Source organism: Harpegnathos saltator, unplaced genomic scaffold, assembly GCF_003227715.2.
Source record: "Harpegnathos saltator strain DR-91 unplaced genomic scaffold, Hsal_v8.6 scaffold176, whole genome shotgun sequence".
Classification (NCBI taxonomy): domain Eukaryota; kingdom Metazoa; phylum Arthropoda; class Insecta; order Hymenoptera; family Formicidae; genus Harpegnathos; species Harpegnathos saltator.
In genome coordinates, this window is record NW_020229957.1 from 890908 (window position 1) to 916564 (window position 25657).

General features: G+C 39.3%; 2 protein-coding genes and 2 long non-coding RNA genes across 8 annotated transcripts; 2 read left to right on the forward strand and 2 right to left on the reverse strand.

Annotated features, from left to right (window-relative positions):
• Positions 1-557: 557 nt before the first annotated feature.
• LOC105181639 (uncharacterized) lies at positions 558-3905 on the reverse strand. Its single transcript, XR_003112705.1, has 6 exons — positions 3776-3905; positions 3082-3393; positions 2145-2864; positions 1235-1964; positions 843-1147; positions 558-587 (listed from the first exon to the last, which is right to left on the reverse strand). It is a non-coding gene; the product is annotated as an uncharacterized LOC105181639 (long non-coding RNA).
• Positions 3906-4379: 474 nt separating this feature from the next.
• On the forward strand, positions 4380-5421 carry LOC112588231 (uncharacterized). 2 transcript variants are annotated; one of them, XR_003112701.1, is made up of 4 exons: positions 4380-4453; positions 4535-4683; positions 4779-4966; positions 5235-5421. It is a non-coding gene; the product is annotated as an uncharacterized LOC112588231 (long non-coding RNA). The 2 variants fall into 2 exon arrangements; XR_003112700.1 differs by having other exon boundaries at positions 4795-4966.
• Positions 5422-6816: 1395 nt separating this feature from the next.
• On the forward strand, positions 6817-21064 carry Srrm1 (Serine-arginine repetitive matrix 1). Of its 4 annotated transcripts, XM_025297420.1 has the most exons (16): positions 6817-6892; positions 6978-7063; positions 7619-7708; positions 10121-10243; positions 12224-12394; positions 13177-13337; positions 13653-13847; positions 13954-14784; positions 15640-15777; positions 15867-16370; positions 16540-16762; positions 18753-18841; positions 18922-19163; positions 19244-19405; positions 19527-20017; positions 20101-21064. In XM_025297420.1, exons 2-16 carry the CDS (start codon positions 7052-7054, stop codon positions 20311-20313), a joined length of 3645 nt encoding a protein of 1214 aa, XP_025153205.1. In that variant the 5' UTR covers positions 6817-6892; positions 6978-7051; the 3' UTR covers positions 20314-21064. The 4 variants fall into 4 exon arrangements, with proteins under 4 accessions (XP_025153205.1, XP_011144650.1, XP_011144653.1 ...); XM_011146348.3 differs by having other exon boundaries at positions 6832-7063; positions 15643-15777; XM_011146351.3 differs by having other exon boundaries at positions 6833-7063; positions 15867-16043.
• Positions 21065-24695: 3631 nt separating this feature from the next.
• On the reverse strand, positions 24696-25657 carry LOC105186271 (histone-lysine N-methyltransferase SETMAR-like). Its single transcript, XM_011146352.2, has 2 exons — positions 25386-25657; positions 24696-25056 (listed from the first exon to the last, which is right to left on the reverse strand). Exons 1-2 carry the CDS (start codon positions 25655-25657, stop codon positions 24696-24698), a joined length of 633 nt encoding a protein of 210 aa, XP_011144654.2.

Genomic DNA, 25657 nt, shown 5'->3' on the forward strand with positions numbered 1-25657 from the left:
GTAGTCGATGTAGATCACACCTTGTGAATCCCAGAAAACGGTGGCCATCACCTTTCCGGCCGATAGGACAGTCTTCGCCTTCTTCGGAGCACGTTCGCCGGGTGAAGTCCACTGTTTCGACTGTTCCTTGGTCTCTGGTGTGTACCAGTGGATCCATGTTTCGTCGACGGTCACGAAACGACGCAGAAACTCCTTCTGATTGCGCTTAAACAGCGTCAAACACTGCTCTGAAGTGGTCTCACGGTTGCGCTTGTTGTCCGGAGTGAGCAAACGCGGCACCCATCGCGCCGACAGCTTTCTCATGCCCAAAATTTCATGCAGGATATGACCCACGCGGTCTTTTGAGATGCCTACTGTCTCAGCTATCTCGCGCACCTTCAATCGGCGGTCTGCCAATACGAGATCGTGGATTTTTGTCATGTTATCCTCCGTGGTAGCCGTTTTCGGGGCACCTGGGCGTGGCTCATCAAAAACCGACGTGCGACCACGTTGAAACTCGTTAAACCAATTTTTGACGGTCGCCATCGAAGGAGAAGAGTCACCGTACACAGCATCCAAGCGCTCTTTGATTTCGCTGCGCGATTTCCCTTCCAAAAACAAGAATCGAATCACCGACCGATATTGCTCTTTTTCCATTTTTCTAAAATCCGCAGACACGCCTGCTTCCACACGCGGTCAAAACAAAACTACGGGTCCGATTCGGCTGAAATTTCGACAGTAGCCGTCTACGAGAATGTACTACACGATAGTAAATTTCTCTTGCGATAGTGGCGCCATCGGGCGGTGAGGCTAAGTACTTATCGGACCGCCCTCGTATAATCCAATTAAAAACAAATTCTTACCTTTAAGGCTGTTAATGCAAACAGAATGGATCTCAACCCCATGGTCCTTACACATTTTTTCCACGTCGGGGAAGGATGTATGTTTAAAGTTAATGTTGTTCTGAATCAAGAATCCAAGACCACCACCATGATTAGAGCGGCCCTTTCTTATGAATTTATAATTATTGAATCTGCATGGAACATCGTCAGAGATCTTTATTTCAATTAAGCACATAATGTCCATCTTTAAATTGTCAAGGACATAACAAATGTCCGCGTATCTTGATCTGACAGAATTCACATTCCATTGTGATATGTGGAGATTACTGGAAGAAGATAAGTCACAGTTATATATAGGAAGTTTATATTTATTCATTGCTTAAGAGAGAAGAGATGGTGGAAGAGGTATCTACCTTTTCCTGATTACAAAGAAATACAATAAAATCTGTTAGTTTGGAATGTGAAATACACTTAGTATCAAAACTGACAAAAACACTATCAGAGGAAGTAAGCGGCTCAGTTGATTCCTGAGAATGCCTCTTTTTAACGAGAAAACCCCTAACCAACAAGTAGAAAGGGTTGTCCGTATCATTTGCATAATCGGCAAGTAAACTTGTGGCTTTTTCAAATGACATATTCTTTAACCAGCCGTCCAGTTCCGCCATCGTACGCGGCGCAGCCATAGCTTCAGGAACAACCGAAAGCACCAAGGGGGGAGGATCCATCAACCCAACCCCCGCACCGAAAGTAACCAAAGGGGTGGAACGAGCAGAACCCAGCCCCAGGACCCTCCGGGCCCAATTCGGGCAGCGAAACCTTTTTAATATTTCTATAATTATCGATAAGAATGTCACTTATGATCTTAGGACCCTCTTGCCTTTTCAATGAAAGCTTTCCTGAGGACTCCTTAACCACAGTAGAACCAGCGATGTTAAGAGCAGGATCCACAGTCCCGTGCGTGTCCGCTCTTTTTGGAGAAGACAAACGAAGAAATTCGTTTTCTCCAGACAAAAGATCCTTATGAATTTTTATAGCAGAGACCCTATTTTTTGCCTTGGAAATAGGGCCACTAGTGATGAAGTTGCGAGTCTTCTTTGTGGCCAACAGAGAATCCTCTCTAGGATGAGACTTGTTTTCCGGAACCTTGTAAATAAGGGAATTATTAGCAACTTCCAACTCAGTATTATGAGAAGAAATATTTGCTTTAACTTTATCTTTATCCTTAAATTTCGTATTCTTTTGGACCACATTGGCATATGATCTTCTAATAATAAAGTCATCAAGAGTTGGGAGAGGTAAAGATCCCCCCAACATATTCATTACCTAAAGGGATAGGTCCCTTATCTCTCAGGAACATGTCCGCCTCCCCAGAGAAGAGACAAAAGGTGCCATGATCTTTTTTTTAATTTTTGTTCCAAGAATACGGGACATTTGACATCTGATGCTTTATGCATCAAGTCCTTATCCTCCCGTTTCAATCGGAGACAATTGATGCATTTAATTTTCTCAGAAGAACATTCATCGTCTGAATGTCCAGAACCAGCGCATCTCGTGCAAGTTATCGGGGACTGACGTCCTCTGCAAACCCTGATGGAATGCCCAAATCGTTGACAATGAAGGCACCTAATGACCCTCTGAATAAAAGGAATCATATAAATTCTTTTACCAATTAAAAGAGAATAATTCGGTAATGTTATATTAGGGAAGACTGCCACAATGGTATTTGTGTCAACATATTTGACACCTCCCTGAGCCGTGGGGTCAGCAACCTTCTTTCTCAAAGCATAAACATTCAGAGGTTGTGCCCAATTATCTCTCCATCCTGGAGGAGGACTCAGGAGCTCCATTATATTATTATAACCAAAATCCATATCATCGATGCCTTTTAAGATGACCTTTTTTGTTACCTTATAATCTGGCAAAAAAGCTACCCAAGTTTCCCCTTTAAAAAGAGGTTCCTTTTTTCTTTTAATAGAGTTAACTAATTCATTTGCCAAATCAAATGTAGGCAAAGCGATATAAAATGTATTTTTCCCCGATTTTCTGAAATTATATGCTACATTAAGGATACGTCTTAAATTATAAACATTAAGTAGAGCTCTACCTAATTTCAAGACTCCAATCTCCTCAGAATTACAAGAGTCTTTTGAGTCAATGACAAGTTTTTCTATAAGAACAACAAACGGACCTTGACTAGACCTATCATAACGGTTTTTTAATATGCCATCAACGACCGGAAAATCACGTAAAATGTCAATACCTGCACCGACACCACCAACCTCCGACTCCATGACGGAATCATTACATCCCTTGTCGACAGGAGGCACAGAAGCAGAAGAAGCAGCAGCAGCAGGACCTTCATTGACCTTACGGATATTAGCTGAATTGTCCTTATCAGGAATGAGCCGTCGGTCTTCAATGCTCCCAGAGGGCATCAGAGACTCTGAGAAACTCTTAGATTTCAAAAATCGTTTGTATAACTTATTTGTTATTGGAAAGGTCGACGAATCCAAGCACTGATCACGCATGTCCTCGCCACGCATCACGTGGTCCAGCTCTTTCTTTATATCACCTGGATAAAGAGCCCTTTGTTTTTCAGGCACATCACCTGACTTGATTCTCATATTATTTTTATTGCACAACGCATTTGCGTCAGACAAACTCCCTTCTGAACTAACATCAGGAGTAACGTCCACAGAATCGATCTCCATCTCGACAGATAAATCACTTGTATATGAGTGATCACGTGTACACTACATGTCACCAAAATAATCAACCTAATAAACGAACAAAAGCTTTCAATACGAAAGCCCAGAAAAAGAAAAACTTAAATCAAATTAGAACTCGCGATAAACCAAAACAAAAAACCAATCGAAAAACCAAATTAGAAAGCCAATAGCACCAAAAGAAAATATGCGATAACACGACCGTCCAAAAACAGGTATAACCCGTACCGTAGTCGCACCGAGACTCCTGTGGTGCAATTCTGTAACTCGTTATTGGAGTTAACGACAGTTTCGTTATTGTTGCGCAGCTTTTCTACGGTATACAAAAGCTACGCAACGATAACGAAAGTGTCGTTAACTCCAATAACGAGTTACAGAATCGCGGTACTGCAGCCATTGGCCGCGTTCAGTAGACTCAACAGTTGGACAACATTACTAGATTTTCCACCGAATCTCGCTCCTGATTGGTAAATACTTCTGGGTCTATGAAGAATCTAAAAGAATGCTCCAATCACAGACAATAATTACTAAGGCCCAGTTACACAACTTGCTTTAAACGGAGTTTAAAGCTAAACTGATGGTTAAAAGCAATAGTATATGCGCATATACTATTGCTTTTAACCATCGGTTTAACTTTAAACTCCGTTTAAAGCAAGTTGTGGAACTGGGCCTAAGCGCTCACTGATCACTTTGTTCTACTGAACGCGGCCAATGTGAACAAGAACTATATATGTTTTACTGTTTCCATTGGGACGTGTGTAAGACGGAATGTAGTTTGCATGTACTTTCGAAAGTGTTACGTCCTGGACAAGCACAGAACATGCAATGTCTAGATTTGTTTGGTTTACTTCGGATCAGCGCTATTCTTGTCCAAATCCTTATTATTTGAATCTGTTTCCTTTGGAGGTGGATTACTGTTAGGTTTAAAAATAATAGTATTCTCGCTAGTGTTGAATTTAACTTCAAATATATTTCCCTTTATTTCAGATTTTATTCTCGGGACCGAAGATTTGGATGGATCTGTTTTGAAAATAGCCAGGTCGAGCATGCCTGGATTATAATAACTTTTCAACAGACGTCTAAATTGAATCCGCCGTCCGGCTCTTCTTGTTCTTTTCGGCATGAGAGATTTTTAGGTAATATTTATTTTAACAATATCTATAATAAAGTAGATGGAAGGGATGTGGTTATGTTTGAAGAATAAAAAGGCGAATGATGCTCGTGGTTCAAGCACAATACTCTCAAAGTAAGGAAGAGAAGAACTGTGCTCGTGGTTCAAGCACTGCGTTCTGATAAAAAGGGAGGAATGGTGCTCGTGGTTCAAGCACAACACTCTTAAGGTAAAGAAAAGAAGAACGGTGCTCGTGGTTCAGGCACGGCGTTCTGGAAAAAGATTGAAGATGATAAGAGGGAAGAGAGGTAAAGAAATCTGTACACATATATATATATATATTATGAAATTACTCTATATTGTTAAGTTTAAAAATTCATACACTAAATTTAATGTAGTTAATAGCTGGCTCAATATTTATTCAAGTAATAGAAATGATTCTCTATAGTATCCTATAGTATGAGGAAAAGAGGCTCGTTCGACCTTTAATGATTTGGATTTTACGTCTTAACAAGCGTCTTAGCATTTGCAGACGGAGTCCCAAGAACAATAATCTTTAATACCTTTTGATTCCAGGCTCAAGACCCTTTGGCAATCGGCTAACAAGAGGCTCAACGCAAGATTGTCTGATGGCTAATTGGAGGCTAACAAGAGACTGCTTAAAGACTGACGAGAGACTGCTTAGAGACTGCCGAGAGACTGCATGCGCGCGAAGGGCCGAGCCCTTTTTATACCCAAGCCCGACATTATGGATATCAATTGAGCGTCTTTTCTTAATTCACCATTCATTATTTATTGGTTAAAAAATATAAAAATGTTATTATCTAGTAATTAAAATTATACTTAATCATATGTAGCGTTTGGTAATTCAGTTGTCTTGTTGTTGGCTGATTTATTAATAAAATTATGTTTTACTAAGAAATAGAAATGTTGTTATTGATTTCCTTTGGTATAATATAAGAATTTGGAAACTTAAAAGAATTATTTCATTTGGGCGTAGTAATCGTTAAAGTTAAATAATACGAATAGATCCTCTTACAATTCTAAAGCGCATATACATTAGGATAGGCGGTTTGACAATAATATTTGAGGAATTATTTGCGAAATATGATGGCAATTATTTAATATCATTTAAAAAGAAGAAAAATAGAAGAAAGAAAAGAAATTATTTTCCTCTTCGAGTCTTTGTTTCAGGTCTTTGTTTAGTTCGCAGTACGTGGGATAGCTATCACTCGATGATATCTATAACATAAACACACATTCCAATATGTGCGCGGCTGTGCCCGAACGAAATCGTTCTTAGTCCCCGAGACAAATGAATTTATAAGCTAGCTCTAAATTTATTTCTTAAATTTTCTTATTCTCTCTTTTCCTATGTTAATGTTAATTTTATTTCAAAATACGCTATTTATGATTATTTTTATGTTATTTAGTTGTTTGATAATCTATCGCTTACTAAACGAAGCAAGAAGATAGAAGGAAGAGAGAGAAAGAAGAAGATAGATGATGATTCAGTAAATAGTTTCGAGTATTAATGATATTATATTATATTAACGATAAAAGACGACAGAGGTACCTGTTGATTGCAGAGGTGTTTGTAGGAGGCGTTGCAGTTGAATTAGTCGATGATAGGTAAGGATTTGATTGGGTAGGAAAAGGTATGGTGAGTTTTGGTGAGAAGATAGGGAATTTTAATATGGTGGGACGTTACAAAAGAGGCAAAAAAGCGTCCCTTAGGTCTGGCCTAATGGCTGCTCCCAAGTTTCTCTCTACTGATATAAAGTCTATTCTATATTAGTCTCAAGTCGCAAAGTCGCAAGCAAATTGGCTAATCACAGTTGATTATTCTTCGATTGCAAAGAGAACAATTGATCGTGATTGGTCAATTTGCTTGCGATCGTGAGACTTGCGACTAAAGCCAGCGGCACATGGTGCTTGTTTTCGTGCTGGATTGCTTGCTGGATGAAAATATTGCGTTGTGATTGGTACATTTCCGAAGATGGATGGAAATGCACCAATCAGAACGCAGTATTTTCATCCAGCAAGCAATCCAGCACGAAAACAAGCACCGTGTGCCGCTGGCTTTAATGTAGAAGGCTTGAGGTATGGTGGCGCTGAAACCGGTTCTTTTCTCAAGAGAGAGGTTGTACTATCTTGTGGTGCATATTCTAACTGCACGACCGCCATATTAGTGCTTTGATTCGTTTCGTCGTTCATGTACGATTGTTACAAAGGTGTTAGAAAAACTCGTCCAATCTGAATATCATCGTGTGTCGCGAGTTAGCGATCATGATGTAATATATTAGTTTCTCTTCGCAGAGAACAAGTTATCGTCTGGCGTGCCGCCGGCTGGATATATTTCATCAACTCCTGGACCTTTGCACGCTGCCTGAATGATGTACACGGTAAGGATATCTTTGTATGTTATTTCTTTATCTTACCTGCATCTTATATCTTATACGTTACGCATACTGATATATTAGTAATCCTATCGCGACGTGAATTTCGTGCTTTCTGTTCAATTTCACTATGTTTCAATGTTAAAATAATTAAATCTACCATTAAGTTATTTTATAACAATTTGTTTCTAGTAATATACAAGTGAACAATATAATTGTATAACAAATTTTTGTTACGTTAAAACACATTGCAATAAAATATGTATTTAGCCATAAGGAAGAGTAAATAGAAGGTACGGGAATAGAGAAAGTCAAGTGATTTTGCTTTTTTAGAATTAATGATTAATTTTTAATAAATTCAAAATATGACTTCAAATTTTTTATTTCTAGTGATTTTTTTTATATAAAACAAGCTTTAAAGGTATAAGTGGATAACAAAATACTTTTCAACTAATTTTAAGGTTCTTCTAATTTGGAGATTAGTAAGAAATATCGAAAACTTGTAGCAACCAGGCCAAATCTTAATCATACTCTGCTTTAAATTGCTTTGTAATTTTCTAGGGGACAACCGCGTCGCAGGACACAAGATTCAGCGACAAGGAGAAAAAACTTCTTAAACAAATGAAATTTGGGGATTCATTGACACAGAAGGTAATTCACCTTTTTATTTTTCTAATTATAAATTTGCCCAGATACTCTAATATTGCCTACTAAAATTGGTATCAAAGTCTGTTCCTGTATTGTCTTAGATTTATCTTCTAATACCTTGTCAATGAAACAATTCTAAAATCTAAATATAAAAATAAGCTTGGGGTGTGGAATATAAGAATGGACTATGAATATTAACTTAGTCGACACTAGTGCTCACTAGTAGATTGGATCAAAGAATCTCACACTAATTATATATGATTTTGGAATTTGGTGAAATTAGTTAGTTTTTACATATGTTGTAACTTATGACCTACTGAACAAAAAATGTGATAGATTCAAGGCCAAATAATGAATAGTTTATGAATTATAGTTAAAGAGGAAAAAGGCTGAAGTATATCGAAAACTTTATAAGAAAATAAATCAGTAGACAATTGTGACTTCTAATAAGTCATACATACATGTCCAGTCTTCTACCATATCCTGGGTTATGTCAAGAATAGACATTTCATAACAATATATATATAGGGTGACCTGGAATTCCTGCATTTGGAGTACAGGACATGATATTTTATGCTAAATAGACAACTTTTTTCTTTAGCAAAATTGTGTCTGACAAATAGTTTTTGCAGAAGAATATATTAAAGTTAACGAATAAGCGCTCTTATCTATATAGCACTTAAGGTTGGCGCGCGTCTCACTCATGCGTACCTAGTCAGTGACTAGTATTCATAAGTACTGCTTTCTAAAATGTTCATATGGCTCTGTTATAATTAGTTTACAACATCTTAAGACTATACTTAAGACAATCTTAAATAATAAGAATCAACTATAAACAATATTGGGATTTCACAACTTGCAAAGCATATTATTATTTACATTTGTTTTTATTTTCAGATAATATTGTGCAATCAGACAATTTGTTATTTATTTATTACATAAGAAATAAAGGCAGTATTTATTTTATTAACTTTTCATTATTTAAGTAACATATTATGGAAGAAGGTCAAATCCCATCTTATATATGAGTTATCTTGGATGATATACATGATTATATATATACAGGATGTCTAGGATCTTTTGGAAATAAAAAATTATGAAGATTAATCAGGTCAAACTGAGAAGAAGAGTCAAGTACCATTTTGTAAAATTCACAATAGTTATTAAGTTATTAATGATTGAAAATGATCATAGATTCTAAATCTAGAGATTCTTAATTGATAATTTGAAAATGTTACGTATTTATTTGAAAAATGGTACATCCCTTTTCTTCTCAGTTTGATCTGATTAATTTTCACAATTTTTCATTATATATATATATATATATATATATGAGATTATATATTACTCAATACATAGAGTATAAATAGAATTTCTCCTGTGGTCAATAAGAAGAATGGTTTCCTTGTAAGGTTTTTAATATGTTTCAGTTTAATTTTTTTCCTCTTTGACTATAATTAAGAAATTTGTTCATTATTTGATCTTGTCTATTATTTGATTTAAGTCTATTATATTTTTTTGTTCAGCAAGTCTTAAACTACAACATATGTGGAAATTAACTCATTTCACTGAGTTCCAAAATCATATACAATTAATATGAAGTCCTTTGTTATAAGATTTAAATCTATATTTATAGTCTTATATAATATGTTAAAAAAAAGAGATTATATAGGTTTATAGATAGATAATATTTTTGGATGTTATTATAGCAATAGTTTTATTGATTGCATGCTATCCGAAGATTAATTTAGCATGACCATAATATATTTATTGTCACTCTAAATTCATATCCCATTAAATCTTAATATGTATAATGTCACATTGTTTTTGTCATTCTTGTAAATGTTTAATAGTAAAATACATAGCAATCATTCCTAATTAGATAAATAAAACTGTCAATTACGGTTTTACTATGAAAATTTGGGTGTTTTTCAAATGTGCAAATGATGTTGCAATGATATATGAAATATAAAATCAGATTATGCACAGGTCTTATTCTATTACTTTCATGTACTCTAACAATAAATTTCTAGACAAATTAAGGGACTTTATACAGCTTGTTAATTTTTTTGACTCTGTCATTGATTTTATCGACAGTTACCAAATATTTATATAGAGTTACGCATTTTTTTAATTAATTAATGAGACTAACATAAATCATTTCATGTAGTTATCAATCTTCATATAATTGTAATTATTTTATCAAAAGATAATACATAGCTTTGTATATAGTACAAAAAGTACTTTGCGTTTATCGTTCTCGACTGGGGCTTACAACATTCTGTGATGAGGGGTATCGGGATGGGACTGAATCCCATCGACTGAAAGAGTTAATAATTGTTTCGTTAGAAATCAGATAGTCTGCGTAATATTTTTCAAAAATTTTATAATATTAGGTTTTTATGTACTTTACAGGTTGACATGAGCAAAGTGAAACTCGACGTGATTAAGCCATGGATTACTACGAAGATCACGCAGATTTTGGGAATGGAAGACGACGTTGTGGTAGAATTTGTATATAATCAGCTCGAGGAGAAGGTAAGAGATGCATTGCACCTAACCGAACGAAACTAGGCAATTCGATTAGAGATAGATATAGCGGAATAGCTTGAGGAAAAGCAGTAATGTCAGATGCGTTTTCACTTGGCTTTTTCCCCTCATCATATAGGAAATCGATATATATGCATTATTTCAGCACGATGATTTTTTAGAAGTCGCAAGCAAGTCACTATCCAAACTCCGCACACGACAGTGCCGAGTTTGAGTAACACAAAGCAATGAGGCAGAGTATTCTCTTAGCCGTATTTGCTGCATTATTTTTCTTTTTTTTTTTTTTTTTTTTTTTCTTTAATTTCCATAAATTTCATCGTTCCTCAGTATCCTCATTTTCGATTGGTCCACATGTCCTCTTCCTCTCCAAGCGTATCCACAATTTCGATAAACAAAAAGAAAAAAGAAAAAGAAAAAAGGAAAGAAAAAAAGAGAGAAACAAAAAAAACTGATCTGTAGCTGATCCTGCAATAACGAATCGTACAAATCGATTTTTATCACATCTGTTTGAATTCCCCCGTTAGTATAAGTAGAGACCGTTGGTGGGGCTCAACCCTATTGTCCAAATGGCATTCGGGTGTGATCCTCTCTACATCCGATTGGCCGCCTTTCTATCATCCGTCAACCCTAGCGTCAGCTGGTGGCAGTCGGTATCTCAGCGTCACCTTAGAACCGCCGACAAATCTTCAGCTTCAGCAGCTATGTCGTCACGGTGGTGGCAACACCGTCAACACGCAGTCGTCGAGGGATTGACGGCGGCGTCCTGATCGAGACCGAATACTTCCGTCGCATCATGCTCTCCTGCTTAGCTGCGTCCTTTGCCGGAGCTGCGTATCGCGAGCCTACTGGAGCCTGCTGCTGGAGTTACCTACATTGCTGTTCGGTATCGACAGTCAACTGGCTGGCATCATTGGACATCATCGTGCCTCTTCGTCGTCGTGCTCTCGCTACCTCGCTACCTCGCTACGAAGGTAGTCAACGTTGTGAGCACCGTCTTGGTGGGACCTGTCGAAAGCTCGCAGCAGCTTTCACTTGCCCGAGAATCTTCAGCCTTCCGACGATGACCTCGTCGCACCGGCCGGTCGCTCCACCTGAGGCGGTGTCCGCGCATCTATTTCGGAAGGTCCGCAGGCGCGAGCTGCGCTCTCGGAGACACTTCATCGGACATTCTTGGATTCGCCGCGCATCGAAGAGCGATGCGTCGCCCGACGGCTGCTCCCCCGTAATTACCGCCTTCAAAGCTTCGGTTCGCGATGGACCTCGATATTCCGGACACACATACCCATGTCGACGGCGCCGTGTCGACGGCGCAAGATACAGGCGAAAACGGCGCCGGAGGTATCCCTACACGGTTTGACTCTTTGTCAATGCCACAGGTTGGTGAAAAGGTGATCCTTTTATACCACATTATTTCTCCGACTTTCAGCCCGGGGCCAGCTCACGCCGAATACTCGATATTACGCTTCCATATCGTTTCAGCGTAATCAAAGACAGAGACAGCGAGAGACACGTACACATATACATCTTTAACGGTGTGAATATGTAAACTCTCGATGAGAGAAGAGCACGACGAGGTATAAGAGCGGTGCATTTTGCGCTACTTAAGTCTTTTTCAAGTCGATAATCTTAATTGCCCTTTCTCTTCAGCATGTAATCCTTTTATAACGCAGGTGCGAGGGTGTGCGAGCTGTTGAAGGCATCGGTGGTAAGGCACGCTTAGTGATAACTGAATAAATAATCTGCTTTTTCGAGGGGGAAAAGCAGTTCGTAGCAAAATTATACATAGGGATACGAATACTGATTGTTCTTTGACCGAGATTCCAAAACGGAATTTAACGCAGTATTCTTTCTCTCTTTGTTCTTATTTTTTTCTCTCTTATTATTGAGACTCGTGTAGATGCACCGAGAAATCTTTCCATCTGTTGCTGTGTCGCTATGAATTAAATTTGCACGCTATGTGTTTTACAGTTCCCTGATCCCCGAAAAATGCAGATCAACCTCACGGGTTTCTTAAACGGCAGGAATGCCCGTTCGTTCATGGGTGAATTATGGGACCTTCTAGTCTCTGCTCAGGAAAGCGTTACGGGCATTCCCGAGGCTTTCTTACAACAAAAAAAAGATCAGATCAAAAAACGTTTGGTAATTATCGATTTTAATCTTTGCGTAATGAATAACATAAAGCTCATACATTCGAACATATAGTACACTTAAATGATTACTCAATAGACCAAAACTCGCTAATTTCTCTAATCGTCTGCATCGTGTTTGGATATGCGTTTACATATTGATTTTTTAATTAATCTGTCATCTGATAGCTTGATGTATATATATATCCTGATATATTTTATCATATATCACATTGTATATACAGATACGATGAAGATGATTAAAAAGAAAGTAGTAGACTTTTGACCTGGTAGATGACTTAGATATCAAATTTAAGGCCATATTGAAGCTTAGGATACATTTGTTGTTAAGTGTCCGACTATTCGACATTCGTAATTTACATTTTACGTAGGTACATTTCATGTAATTTTTTCCTGTCAAGTAAATCATATACATGCAGATTATTCGTTTAGTAAAACATTATTCTATACATTTTTTCGTATGAGTCGTTGTTTAGAAATAAATACAATCTAAAATTTTCGATAACGAAATTTAACTTCCGCATGCAGCACTTAGTTTCTATATAATGTGCAAGATGCAACTTTACATACATACATACTTTTTAAATCCTTACAAAATATCTCATAAAGTGTTGCAAAAGTATGCGAAAACAATTGAAGCGCTATATCTTGACATTCAGCGAGATATTCAATGTATTCAAATGAATCATATCTATTTATATCTATTTATACTCAGTTGTAGGAAAATAATATACAGAGCTTAGACTTACGTTATGTTGTAACATTTTACATTAGGAAGAGCAAGAGAAGCTTCAAGCATCGCTGGCGGAGAAGGAGAAAGAAAAGGAGCGCGAGAAAGAGAAAGATGACGCCGAGAAAGTGAAGAAAGAGGAAAAAGATCGCGGATCATCAAAGGAGCGTAGGAGGGATCGAAGTCGGGATCGTGACCGAGAAAGGTATTTTAATAGCGCGATGATAATTTTCTTCTCTTATTTATATTCAGAACAGATTTTAGCTGTCGCTTCGTTTATTAACCTAGATAGCACAAACTTCTGAGGTATATCTTAATAAAAGATATTCTATCGTTTTAGACGTTTCTCAGACTCTTTTAAAAGTTTGTGCTACTTGGGAAGTATCAAGTCGTTACAGCGTTATCTTTATATTTTAAGAGATTTTATGTTGAATATTTAATAAAATAATAATCATATAATGTAGTGATGTCTGAAATATACAGTTATATGTTTACACTAAAGTCTTGTGTCGGCTTGTAGAAGCAAAAGGAGCAGGTCACGAGATCGACACCGTGATCGCGACCGATCGAGCCGCAAGAGAAGGTCCGCTTCTAGATCTCCCAGCAAGAATTCACTGAAAGATAACGGGAAAGATATGCCCGAGGTTAAAATCGAACGGGAGGACTCACCACAGCCAGAGAATGCAATACCTTTGATGCCAGTTAAAACCAAACCGTAAGTAAATCTAATCGTGATCATTACCGGGACGTATCGATGATTCCTTGAGAAATCTCGATTTAGATAATTTCTCGTTACCAATATACTTTCCGTATGTTCGCAGGGAAGCAGCAGTTGCGATATCAAGATTACAGGCGAAATTGATGAGTATCGCCGATGGAAAGAAGAAGAACAATCGCACGCCCTCGCCAGAGTCGCTGGACAAGTCTGCGAAGAAATCGCGATCTAGATCTAAATCGCCGGCGAGTCGCTCGAAGAAATCTAGATCCAAGTCGCCCAGCCGAGATTCGAAAGTGCGTCGTTCTCGATCGCCCGCTTCGAAATCCAGACGATCTCGCTCCAAGTCGAGATCCAGAAGATCTCACTCCAAGTCCAGAAGATCAAAGTCGTGCTCGCAAGACCGCACCAAGTCTAAGCGCAGCAAGTCCAAATCGCCGAGGTCGCGTTCGCGCTCGCGTTCACGCTCGCGCTCTAAGAAATCTCGATCGAAGAGCGATGATCGAAGCAAGGCGAGGAAGTCGAGGTCCGACTCAAGCGATTCGAGGTCCTCCAAGTCTCGCTCGAAATCGTCGGACAAGCGGAAGGACAACGTCAGCTCCAACCGGAAGCGCGACGGCAGTACAAGCAGCAGCTCGGGCTCGGAGGAGGAGAAAGGAGCGAAGGATAAGAATGATTTCGAGATACGAAAGAAGAAGGATGGCGTGCAAGCTAAGCGATCTTATCGGAAGACTAACAAGGACGATAGCGGCAGCGATAGCGACTCTAGTCGTGAAAGAAAGTCGGCTCCTAAGAGGAGGAGTCCTTCACCGCGCAAAGGGGATCGAGGACGTTCCAAGGACAGAGATCGGGATAGAGGCAGAGATAGATCGCGCGACAGATCGCGGGATAGATCGCGAGATAGGTCACGCGATAGATCGCGCGATAGAAACCGGAGGTAAAATCATATTTGTTTATTTATAAACGAGTGAACCATTTAAAGCACAAAAAATAATGAAAAAAAGAAAAAAGAGAGAGAAAGGAATTTAAATATAGACTACAGTATACACATAATTTAAAAAAAAAGAAACCTTCGCTAATTTCTCTTCAGTAATTTTGAGCAGAGTTGTCGATAGAAAAATACAATACTTACTTTCATAGAATCTCATAAGTATGATATTTGAAGCATCCGCGGTGTGAAGAAATATTAGGTTTGGTTCTTGGATTGAAGCCGCGTTTCTTGCAAATGTGTTTCCAATATTTTATGAACTTTTCGGTTTATTTTATTATAGAGAGGAGCAATCTAATATTTTATCAATATCGGACAAGTTTGGAAAGTTAACATGTTATTATTTGTAACATCGTTATATTTACAAATTATCAAGGATGACTTGATGTTTTTTTCGCTTGTGATGATAACGGTGATCAAATTATATTTTTAGAACTGTAATGTATGTATGTGTGTGTAATCGTTACTTTGAGCAGCGAAAAAGACGGAAATTATAACGATATTCTTCAGTATGGTATAACTTACTTCAGTGGATAACGAATAACGATAATGAGCTTTTTTTAAAAAGTAACTTTTTCAACTCTGACGTCAAGTTCTTTATCTTCCCGATGAAAAGAACCGGAATATTAACGAAATAAATCCGTAAAGAAACGCGGACTTTAACTCGGAAATAAAACCTAGCAGAATTTTATGAGTACAGTGTTTTGTTCTATAAAATAAAAAAGAAAACGGTTTGGAGGATGTATCTAAAAATTTATTGCATACAGATAATTATTTGATTTAAAAAAAATTCTTTGTATTCAGAAGGTCATTGGACCGCGACCGTGACAGGAGGCGAGAACGGGAACGCGAGAGGGAGCGAGAAAGGGAAAGAATGGATCGGTACAGCGGTAGCCGCAGTATGCGACCGCCTTCGGTTCGCAGAGCACCCAATAGACGCAGGTAAATGTATTCCCGTTCGCCGAATAATTCCGCCGTGTTGCGTGGTTGGTAGAAAAAGAAAGATTCTATGAAGAATTGTTTCTCGGCAGTCCGCCGCGGAGGAGTCCGGCAAGATATCGCCGTAGATCACCGAGCCCTGGAGACAGACGTCGCAGAAGATCGCTGGATCGCAGGAGACGGTCGTCGGAGAGACGCGACAGACGTCGATCACCCGATCGCCGTGACAGCCGACGTCGCTCGCCGGACGGACGGGATCGATCGAGCAGGTACGATAGATCTTCCTCTCGCGACAGATCGAGTAGGCGGGATCGTTCCAGAGACCGGCGAGATAAGGATCGTAGATCTAGATCGAAGAATCATAGATCGAGATCCAAGGATCAGAGGTCATCGGTGGATCGTTCGAGAGACGGGAAACGGTCTCCCGATCGTTCGAAGGATGCCAAGGATAAGGCAAGAGACAAGAAAACGGATGAGAAAGCTAAAAGACCGCCTGATACAGGATCGCGAAAAGAGTTACGAAATGGCCGATCTAAGTCGAGTAGCTCGGAAAGTAGCGAGAGTAGTTCCTCTAGCAATGAGGACGAGTCACTTAGGTGAGTGAAACATCGCTTTGAACACGGTACTTCGTTTACGGAGTTCTCGCGATCGTTGGATGATAAATAAATCGACGGACGTTCGTTCGGTCGTGGCCTAATCCGCTCGTTGTTTGTGGATAAAGCGCGGACATTTTACAGAGAGAGCGCTTGTTCTCTGTGTCTGCAGGAAATCGATCGAGCGCAAGACGTCGCAGGAGAAGCGGGAGAGAGAGCGGGAGCATACCGACGATGCCAAGAAGAAAGAGAAGGAGAAGACGGTGAAGGAGGAGTCTGCCAAACGGCCTGAGAAGGAGAACAAGAAGGTAGAACCTGTCGCCGTGAAGAAACCGGAGCCTAGCGTCTCCCCCAAGAAGCTTCAAGCAGTTTCGCTTCCTGTTACAAGACATCGAGTAAGTTTAACTATTTTGATTGTTAGAGGCGGTCGGTACAGCTATAATTTTAATGTATGTATATGTGTGTGTGTGTGTGTGTGTGTGTAGTCATAAATATTCTATGTATATACAGGGTGTCCTATTTTAAATGAACCAAGCAAAAATCTCGAAAAATATGAAAGATACTAAGAAACATTTCGGACAAAAGTTGTATGATTTCAAAGGGAACATAAAACAACTATATTATTTTATTTACAGATGGCGCCACCATCGAGATATTGATCTTTACTTTTCTTAAATGGAAATGTCAATTTTTATTATATCATCCTTTTCTACCAATTAATTTCAACAACTGTTTGAAACATTTTTTTATTTGCCTAATATTTTTTGAGATATTTAAGAAAAACTTGGTAACTTTTTCAACATTTAACTTACGATATCTCGCAAATTATTTGTCGGGAGAAAAAGTAGTACTAGATTATTTTACTCTATTTAGTGTCAAGAATATATTGTTACAACAGTGCCCTGACTTTTATTAATTCGATGATTTTGATATTTCCACAGATCGATAAGTTAATAAAAGTTAAGACATTAGAGTAAAAAAAAGTCTAGTACTACTTTTTCTTCCGACAAATAGTTAGCGAGATATCGCAAGTTAAATATTGAAAAAGTTGTCAATTTTTCCTTAAAAATCTCAAAAAATATTAGGTCAATAAAAAAATATTTTAAACAAAAGTTGTTAAAATTAATTAATAAAGAAGAATAATATAATAAAAAATTGGGATTTCCACTTAAGAAAAGTACTAATCAATGAATGTCTCGAAAGTGGCGTCATCTGTAAACAAAATGATATAATTATTTTATGTTTTCTTTGAAACTATACAACTTTTGTCTGCAACATTTCTTAATATCTTTCATATTTTTTCGAGATTTTTGCCTCATTTAAAATGGGACATCATGTACACATACATATCATGATATCAATTTGTTATCACAATTTATTTGAAGCCTTTGCTCACAGTTTACCATGTGTTTTTTATATAATTATGTAAAATAGATTTGTATATAAAATAAATAAGCTTTCCAAATACACAAATAAGCAACTATAGAGATAAGAGTCGGCGCTGTTTGAATGAATGTTTAATACAAGGTTATTTTTAGTTAAAATTATTCTTTTAAATAATAGTCAATAAGTCAATTATTTTAAATAAGAGAAAGGGGAAAGAAAACTAATAATATAAAGATCGAAAAAGGTGCATAAGAAGTAAGAGAACTTTTTACTTTCAAGTATCTTAATTACGCGTGATTATTTTGATAACTTTGGCATGCCGATCACGTTTTTAATAGTGTATCGACAAATATTTTACGTTTTAATAATTATAATCTATATTTAAATAAATTAAATTTTACTGACGAAGGCCCCAAAGAGGAAAACGGTAAGACCGAAATATTTAAATGTAATTGAAAGCATAATTTTCCTTCTTTCTTGTAAATATGCGTTTGAACTTTTACTTGCCTCTATATTTGTTTATTTGGAAACAGACTTAATTTCTTATATAAACAGGAAAATTATTGCTGTTACACATATATGACGTACATATATGTCATATGAAAGATCATTACACATATGTCACATATGTGACGTCGGTAGCGAATGTAATATATAGGGTGTAAATTATTTCATGTTAACGAAGAGTTTTTTGTAAAAATTTGACAATTTTTTCTTGGTGAAGATATTGCGTGAAAGATTATTATTTATGGTAACTTTTCACTATATAACATATTTTTATGGCCAAGTTACAATATAAAATTCTGTTACGGTAAAATTTACTTGAAATTGATTAAAGGAAAATTATTATCCGTTTGGTTTCCCCCAGCATAATTCATGAAAAGATCTATTTTTTATCGCTAGCGATAAATTCTCGATGTTTTTTTTCCACATATGCATATATCTTTTGATCATCATAAACTGCCATTTAAATGCCCCCTGTTGCTTTCAATTTCTCAGTTTTCGAAGAGCCTGTCGCGTACACCGTCGCCGTTCAAAAAGACCGAAGACATTGTGGCAGCAGCAGCCAAGATTAAACAAACGATGAAGTATGTTCCAATATAATTATATTCCGCATAATATAATCTATTTTCTTTCAATATACGCAATTGTACATATTTTACTCCAGGGAAGAAGTTAAAGACGAGTCGCCGAAGGTTGGGGAAGTGAGTTTTCCTGCTGGAGACGCTTTCCCTCTAAAGAAGGACGAGAAATCACTAAAAACAACGAAGTCGGTAACGGAGGACAAGAAATCCACTCAGAAACCTGCATTGGAACCTGCACTATCCAAAAAACCTGCAGAACTGGCGAAAAAAACAAAAAAAGAAAAACGTGATGGTTCCATGGATAGTGAAGATAGCGATGCTGAAGGTAAAGTATAAATCTTAATCGTTTGCGTTTAAATCGATTGCGTGTAAAAAATATTCAGTTCCTCTGACTTTATCTTACAGACAAGAGAAAATCGAGGAAGCTGGAAAAGCCCAGAAAATCCAGGAAAACATCAACGGACGAAGATAAGTCTGATAAGAGCAAAGCAGAATCAAGTTCAGATTCTGATGATGACAGAAAACATCCGGACAAAAATAAGAAAGCCAGAGAGATTGTTAGACCTGGTTAGTTTCTCGTAAATAATAATTTCATAAATAGTAATTATTTCATAAGTAGTAGATTTGTAGCGAGTCCGTGACTAATAAAATCGATGTGATTTACATAAACGTAATTATTTTTCAACAGATTCTTCAACGGACGATCGCAACAAAGATCGAAAGGACAGTAGAAAACGCGAAATCGCCGAGAACGATTCACGAAAACGTTCGAAGAAAGAGATCGAGGAAGAAATGAAAAAGTCAAAGAGATCGCGAAAGGACTCATCCTCAGGCGAGGAAGAGCAGAAAGCTAAAAGAGGAAGAAACGAAGATGATCGGTCGAGATCTCGGAAAGCAAAGAAGGATTCGAGTTCTGACGAAGAGCCCAAGAAGAAAAAGAGGCGGGATACTTCATCAGATGACGAAAAGTCTCGGTCACGGAAGTCGAGGAAGGATTCGACGAGCGAAGACGACGCCAAATCAAAATCAAAGAAATCTAAACGTGACTCCAGTTCGGAAGATGACGATGTCGCGGACAAGGATGCGAAGAAGAAAAGAAAGGCTGATGACAGTTCTGATGACGAAAAGGTGAAAAAGAAGCGTAAGAAAAAAGCGAAAACCAGCACGAGTGAATCGGAGGTATTGACACGACGCATATAACAAGTTATTGTTTGATTGTCTTCTTTTTTTTACATTTGCTATCAAGGTCATGGTATTTTCAGGAAAGCGAAATCGAGGAGAAGAAGAAGAAAAAAGAAAAGAAGCACAAGAAACACAAGAAGCATAAGAAGCACAGGAAGCATAAGAAGAAGAAGGTCGCGGAATCGGATGAGTCTGATGTAAGTGAAGGTAATACCGAAGAACTGGAAAAGAAACTTCGGGAGAAAGCGCTAAAATCGATGAAAAAGGGACACAGCATTGAACGAAGTGATTGAGACATTAATGTGTGAGGCATTAATGTGTGAGACATTAATGTGTGAGACATTAATGTGTGAGATACTCTCGTTATATGTGCTACAGATGCGAACTTCTCATTTCGTATCGATTGGATTGTTATTCATTGTACATCACTCAATCCCTTCGTAAGAAAATTGGATAACGCTCATAGCGTTAAAATAATTCCTTTTCACACGTGTGCGCGAGGAACATTGCGATTTCATTCTCTCCTCTCTCTTCTTTTTTTGCATTTGTTTCGTCCGAATTATACGTTAATCATTGTATCATATCGGTAAACAGATGCAGTGTGTCATTCATGCTTGACGAGAAAGTGAAGATTTTACATTTCTGAAAAAGTCCGCAGAGACATAGTAATAACGATATATGATCCCTCGGAGTTATTAGGTTCCTAAGTACGACTAAGCGGATTTAGGACTTATATACGCGGCGATCTATTTATGTTTACTTGTATAAAGCTGATTTCCCGTTCAAAATGTTTGAAAAGATAATAAACAGCGCAATGCACGATGGTATTACAGCAACTTACATAAGCCGAAGAACTATGAAACATCTACTCCCGCGTGAATCCACACTCCCGAATGATATAATCGTTTCTGTTTTACAGTGAACCGCTAATTTCTTCTAGACCTCAGAGTCGTCATACCGAATTTGCATACGTGATGTAGCTTATTTAATAATTCACGTATATTCTCTAGTACTGAGAAGTAAAATACACAGCATTGAGAATTATTCTTCGTTTTTTATTCGTATTTTGTGGCCTACGACCTTCTCTTTGCGTATATATATATGCGTTTTGTACCAGGATTGGGAAGTAACGCGTTGTTATTTCGGGAAACGTCATTCCGTTTCTTCTTTTCAGTGACATGCCGTTATTTTTCTCCGTTAGTAACGATAAGAATACAACAGTAATGTTATTAGATTTTTCATTAATTATGTCGCAATGTAACGATGAATAAATTCTTAGCACCACACTTTACACGTAGGGAGTGATAGAAAAATCTGATGAGAAAAGGCGAGAAAAATCGCGATGCTCCGTTATTTCATTGGAGTAACGGCGAACGAATTGTTCAAAATATATTACGGCAATGTGAGTTGCTTCTGGGAAGAAACTCTCAATCCTGGATCTTACGTTAGAAACTTATTGATTAATTACTAAATTAAGAAAAAGCAATATTTACATAAAGAATAATTATATGTAAAAAATTGCATATGAACATAACTATATATGATGAAATATATATATATATATGAAGTTAACAAAATTGTTCGAAATGAATTAATGAAGTGAAAAATTAATTAACGAGTTAATAAACGAGTATATGAAATAAATTATTTAAAGCTCGAAGATTTGCAGATCCACCGACGTGTACATTCCTAGTCCGACGAAGGTAGTAGCATGATCGTTGATCGCGTAAAGAATCTACGAAGACTGCCGGCTCTCACGAGAGTTGCCGATGACGATCGGCGGCGTGAGCGCAGCTCTAGGAGACCATAGACTGTCATAACATCGTTCTTTTCGATCTTCTCATTCGACCTCTCGCAGCACCATCGCGTGCCACCCTCTTCCTACGTTTCCAAAAATTGACACGAGGCGCGATGCGTTTGCGTCCGCATGTGCTCCCTCCCTTTACCCCCCTCTCTGCTTCCTACGCCTACGCTCGCAGATAAGCGGTATCGCGGCTGCAGCAACCTGCGGAAGACGGCGGCGGTGGCGTCAGAGGCGGCGATTGACGACGTCACGACAACGTTTTCAGGACGGCTAGTAGTATAGGTAGTGACATGAACAGGAGGAGAACATAGCCGGTGTGATGAGGTCATCGTATGGTTTTTTAGCCACACCGCGCGCCGGCAGTCGCGACGCGGAACGCCCGGACGCCGGCTGTTCGCACGCGTTCCCGTTGCCAGCGCGCGCGCGCGCACACACACGCGGAGGAGCGGTGCGAGCGAGCGAGCGGGAGAAAGAGGGAGAGAGAGAGAGAGAGAGAGAGAGAGCCCGGCCACATGCGACGTGCCACGTGCTACGGCGCCGTGCGTTCCAGCGTCCCGCGAGTGCTCTCAGGACGATCGCGCCTGTTCGTCCTTCGTTAACAGGTGGTGAAATCGCTCCGATCCGATTCGATCCTGCGGTGTAGCGCCGGTCGGTTCCTCCCCCCCCCCGCCGCCGTTGCCGTTACCGCCGCGTCCCCGTCGTCGGCGTTTCGCGCCCTCGACTGGCTCGCGCATACCGCGAGGAGACGTCGAGATCCTTAGATCGATGATCCTGCGAAGAGAGCCCGGAGCGATAACTTCGGAGCGCTGACCTGGCGATCGGTCTCGTTGTCGCGATCGACGGTGTGAAACCGATCGGCACCGCTCAGGGCGCTCGTTGGCGATTCGATTTGGGATTTTCAAATGCCAGTCGCTTGTCGTGCGTCGCCAGGTGTTCGGTTACAACATCGTCGAGAGTGGACGAACTTCGGGGTCCTTCGCGCGGATGCAGGATCGCGCTTGCGAAGTAACATGCACGCTCAGTCAGCTGTGGTCGCTTTCGAAATAGTACGATATTAAAAGTAGGATATTTATATATATATCCTACTTTAAATTATTTAAATTATACAGTAGGATATTTAGAAAAAGGATTCAGAGCTTTAAGGGAACATTTTCCTCCATTTTGCGAGTATTATTTGCCCTTAAGGTCTTGAACCCTTTTTTTAAACATCTTGTATATATACATATATACGCTTTTTTAGTTCTGTATTGAGCTAAGGCGAGACGCTTGGCGGCTATCGTGCTTCGGCGAGCGAACGTGAATTTTGTCACTTAGCGTGAACTCGTGGCAAGTGAATATCGTACAACTTGGAAGTTTTCTCATCTTTCGCGAGTTCACACTGGTGAGAGGTTTATAATGGACTGCTCGATTATATTATATTCTTCACACTCGTTAATATATGAATTCTCGCGAGCGATGTGTTTGGTGCTGTTTGAAAAGCGCTGCAACCGCCTGCGCGCGCGTTTCAAGTCCGAGAATAAAAATACTTCTGGCAGAGAGACGCATCTCCCTCCCCGAGTCAAATTGTATCCCGACGGTCTTCTGATTCGACCGTTTGATGGAATTGAGACACAGCCTTCGTTTTTCTATCGACGAATACTCCGATAATACGGTGCTGTCTCTTGCGAGAGCTGCGTTTCAGGTGTCTCGGCCGCTGATGATATCCTCTCTCGTGTGGCGAGACACTGTCCTTTCTATAATTCTATACGATTATTTTCACAATGCGCAGCGCCGCGCGGGGCATGCGAGGTAATCGTCACGCATGATAGTTGTGTACGCGTCGGAAAGTAGGAATCGAAACCGGTATGTATCATTTCAATCGCGGCGCGTTTGCGTTTCCGCACTCGCGTATCGAGAGTCACGCGAGAAGCGAGATTTTCCTTTCTCTCTCTCTCTCTCTCTCTCTCTCTCTCTCTCTTCCGCTCCGTTTGTTCACGAAAATCGCCTCGTGCGGATCGTCTGCGCTTTATCTGTAACAGATTTCGTTATCGCTGATCTACGACATCGATATCGCGACGCTGATAAAGTGCCAAATTGCTCTCGCGACGAGTCGCAAAAATGCGAACCGTGTCGTGATCGATATCGTGGGCAAAATTCGAAATCGTTCTGCTTTGCGCTTTCGCAGCGTCGGAATCGCGCGGCCGTCGAAATGACGAGAGTCTCGGCCGCCGCGTCCCCGAGAGGAGGAGACGAATATTGGAATTGAATAAAGCGCCGTTTCCGACATCTCGGCCGGTAGAACGGATGTGAAGTTCGGTCAGCCGCAGCGTTCTTAAACCTGTTTTGTACTCCCCCTCAGACATCGGATACATCGACGGGTTTTCGAGCAGTCGACGTTCGAGCGCGTTTCCTCCTGAAAGTTCCTCGCGTCGAGGAGAGCCTCTCCTCTCGAGAGTTCTCCCCGCGAAGTCCCTTCGCGTTCGCGAATGAATTACACCGCGATTTATGGGCGCTCCGCGCGCGATCGAGGTTTTTTGTTTTCGTAAGCATGAGACGCCGGTGAAGAAATGCCGATGACTTTATCTTTGAAGGAATCTTGGCAAACGCATTTTGTCACACTATCATGTGCTACATTGTATTGTTCTTGTACTCTCTCATTTCTACTTGTGGCGGAGATTACAAAAGTATATACGTTCGAGCGATTGTATAACATTAAAAAGTGTAGAAATTAATGGTGATTCTGTTATTATTGTTAAGTCATTAAGTGTGAAAAATGTCCGACTTCGAATCAAAAGTTTGGTTTATTATATCTCAAACTAGAAATAGTATAATTAATCAAAGTATGCGCCTAAACTATATCGACACAGCTCTGCCATCTTAACGGTAGCTTATTTATGCCATCAGCGAAGAAGCCTGAAGAGTGGGCGACGCGGTGAAATCGCGGAAGATGTTTTCCACAGCTTGTTGAGAATTGAATATTTTTCCTTGCAAGTAGTGGTCCAGTGCCTGGACGAAGTGGTAGTCAGTTGGTGCAAGGTATGGCGAATACGGTGGGTGACAGAGAATCTCCAAGTCCAGCTCCTGTAGTTTGAGCAACGTTGTTTGCGCGACATGTGGTCGAGCGTTGTCTTGCAAGAGGATTGGCCTGTCTCCATTGACCAATCTCGGCTGCTTAATCGCAAGCATCCTCATCATTTCGTCCAGTTGGTTGTAGTAGACATTCGCTGTAATCGATTGACCAGGTTTCATGAAGCTGTAGTGGATAATACCAGTGCTTGACCATCAAACAGACGCCATTAGCTTTCTTTTGTGAATATTCGGTTTCAGACTGTGTTTCGATACTTCATCTATATCCAACCATTATGCTGAACACTTGCGACTGTGGAAAAGAATCCATTTTTCATCGTATGTAACAATATAATGTAAAAATCGCCTTTGTGTCGTGATAGTAAAGAAAGGCAAACTTCGAGACGATTTCTCTTCTGACGCTCGTTTAATTTATGCGGATGCCATCTATCCAGTTTCTTTACCTTGTCGATTTGTTTTAAATGATCAAAAATTGTTGGAATATTAACGTTAAACCTTGCTGCTAATTCACGTGTAGTTTGAGATGTATCCGCTTCCACTACTTCAGCCTTCAGCTCATCATTATCCACCTTGGTCTCGGGTCGCCCAGGTGGTTCATTTTCCAGACTAAAATCGCTAGAATGAAACTTGTCAAACCATCGACGTACTGTGTGTTCATTAGCCACATCTTCATCAAACATTTCGTTGATATTTCGAGTTGCCTGCGTTGCATTGGTTCCACGACGGAACTCATATTCGAAAATAACACGAACTTTTGACTTATCCAT

What these genes read in the sequence shown, in the direction of transcription:
- LOC105186271 (XM_011146352.2), bottom strand. Translation starts at nt 25,657, where the DNA reads ATGGATAAGTCAAAAGTTCGTGTTATTTTCGAATATGAGTTCCGTCGT. An exon ending in ACACGTGAATTAGCAGCAAG is followed by an intron (nt 25,057 to 25,385) that starts GTTTAACGTTAA and finishes TATCCACTACAG; the next exon opens with CTTCATGAAACCTGGTCAAT.
- Srrm1 (XM_025297420.1), top strand. An exon ending in ATAATCAGCTCGAGGAGAAG is followed by an intron (nt 10,244 to 12,223) that starts GTAAGAGATGCA and finishes TGTGTTTTACAG; the next exon opens with TTCCCTGATCCCCGAAAAAT. An exon ending in ATCAGATCAAAAAACGTTTG is followed by an intron (nt 12,395 to 13,176) that starts GTAATTATCGAT and finishes ATTTTACATTAG; the next exon opens with GAAGAGCAAGAGAAGCTTCA.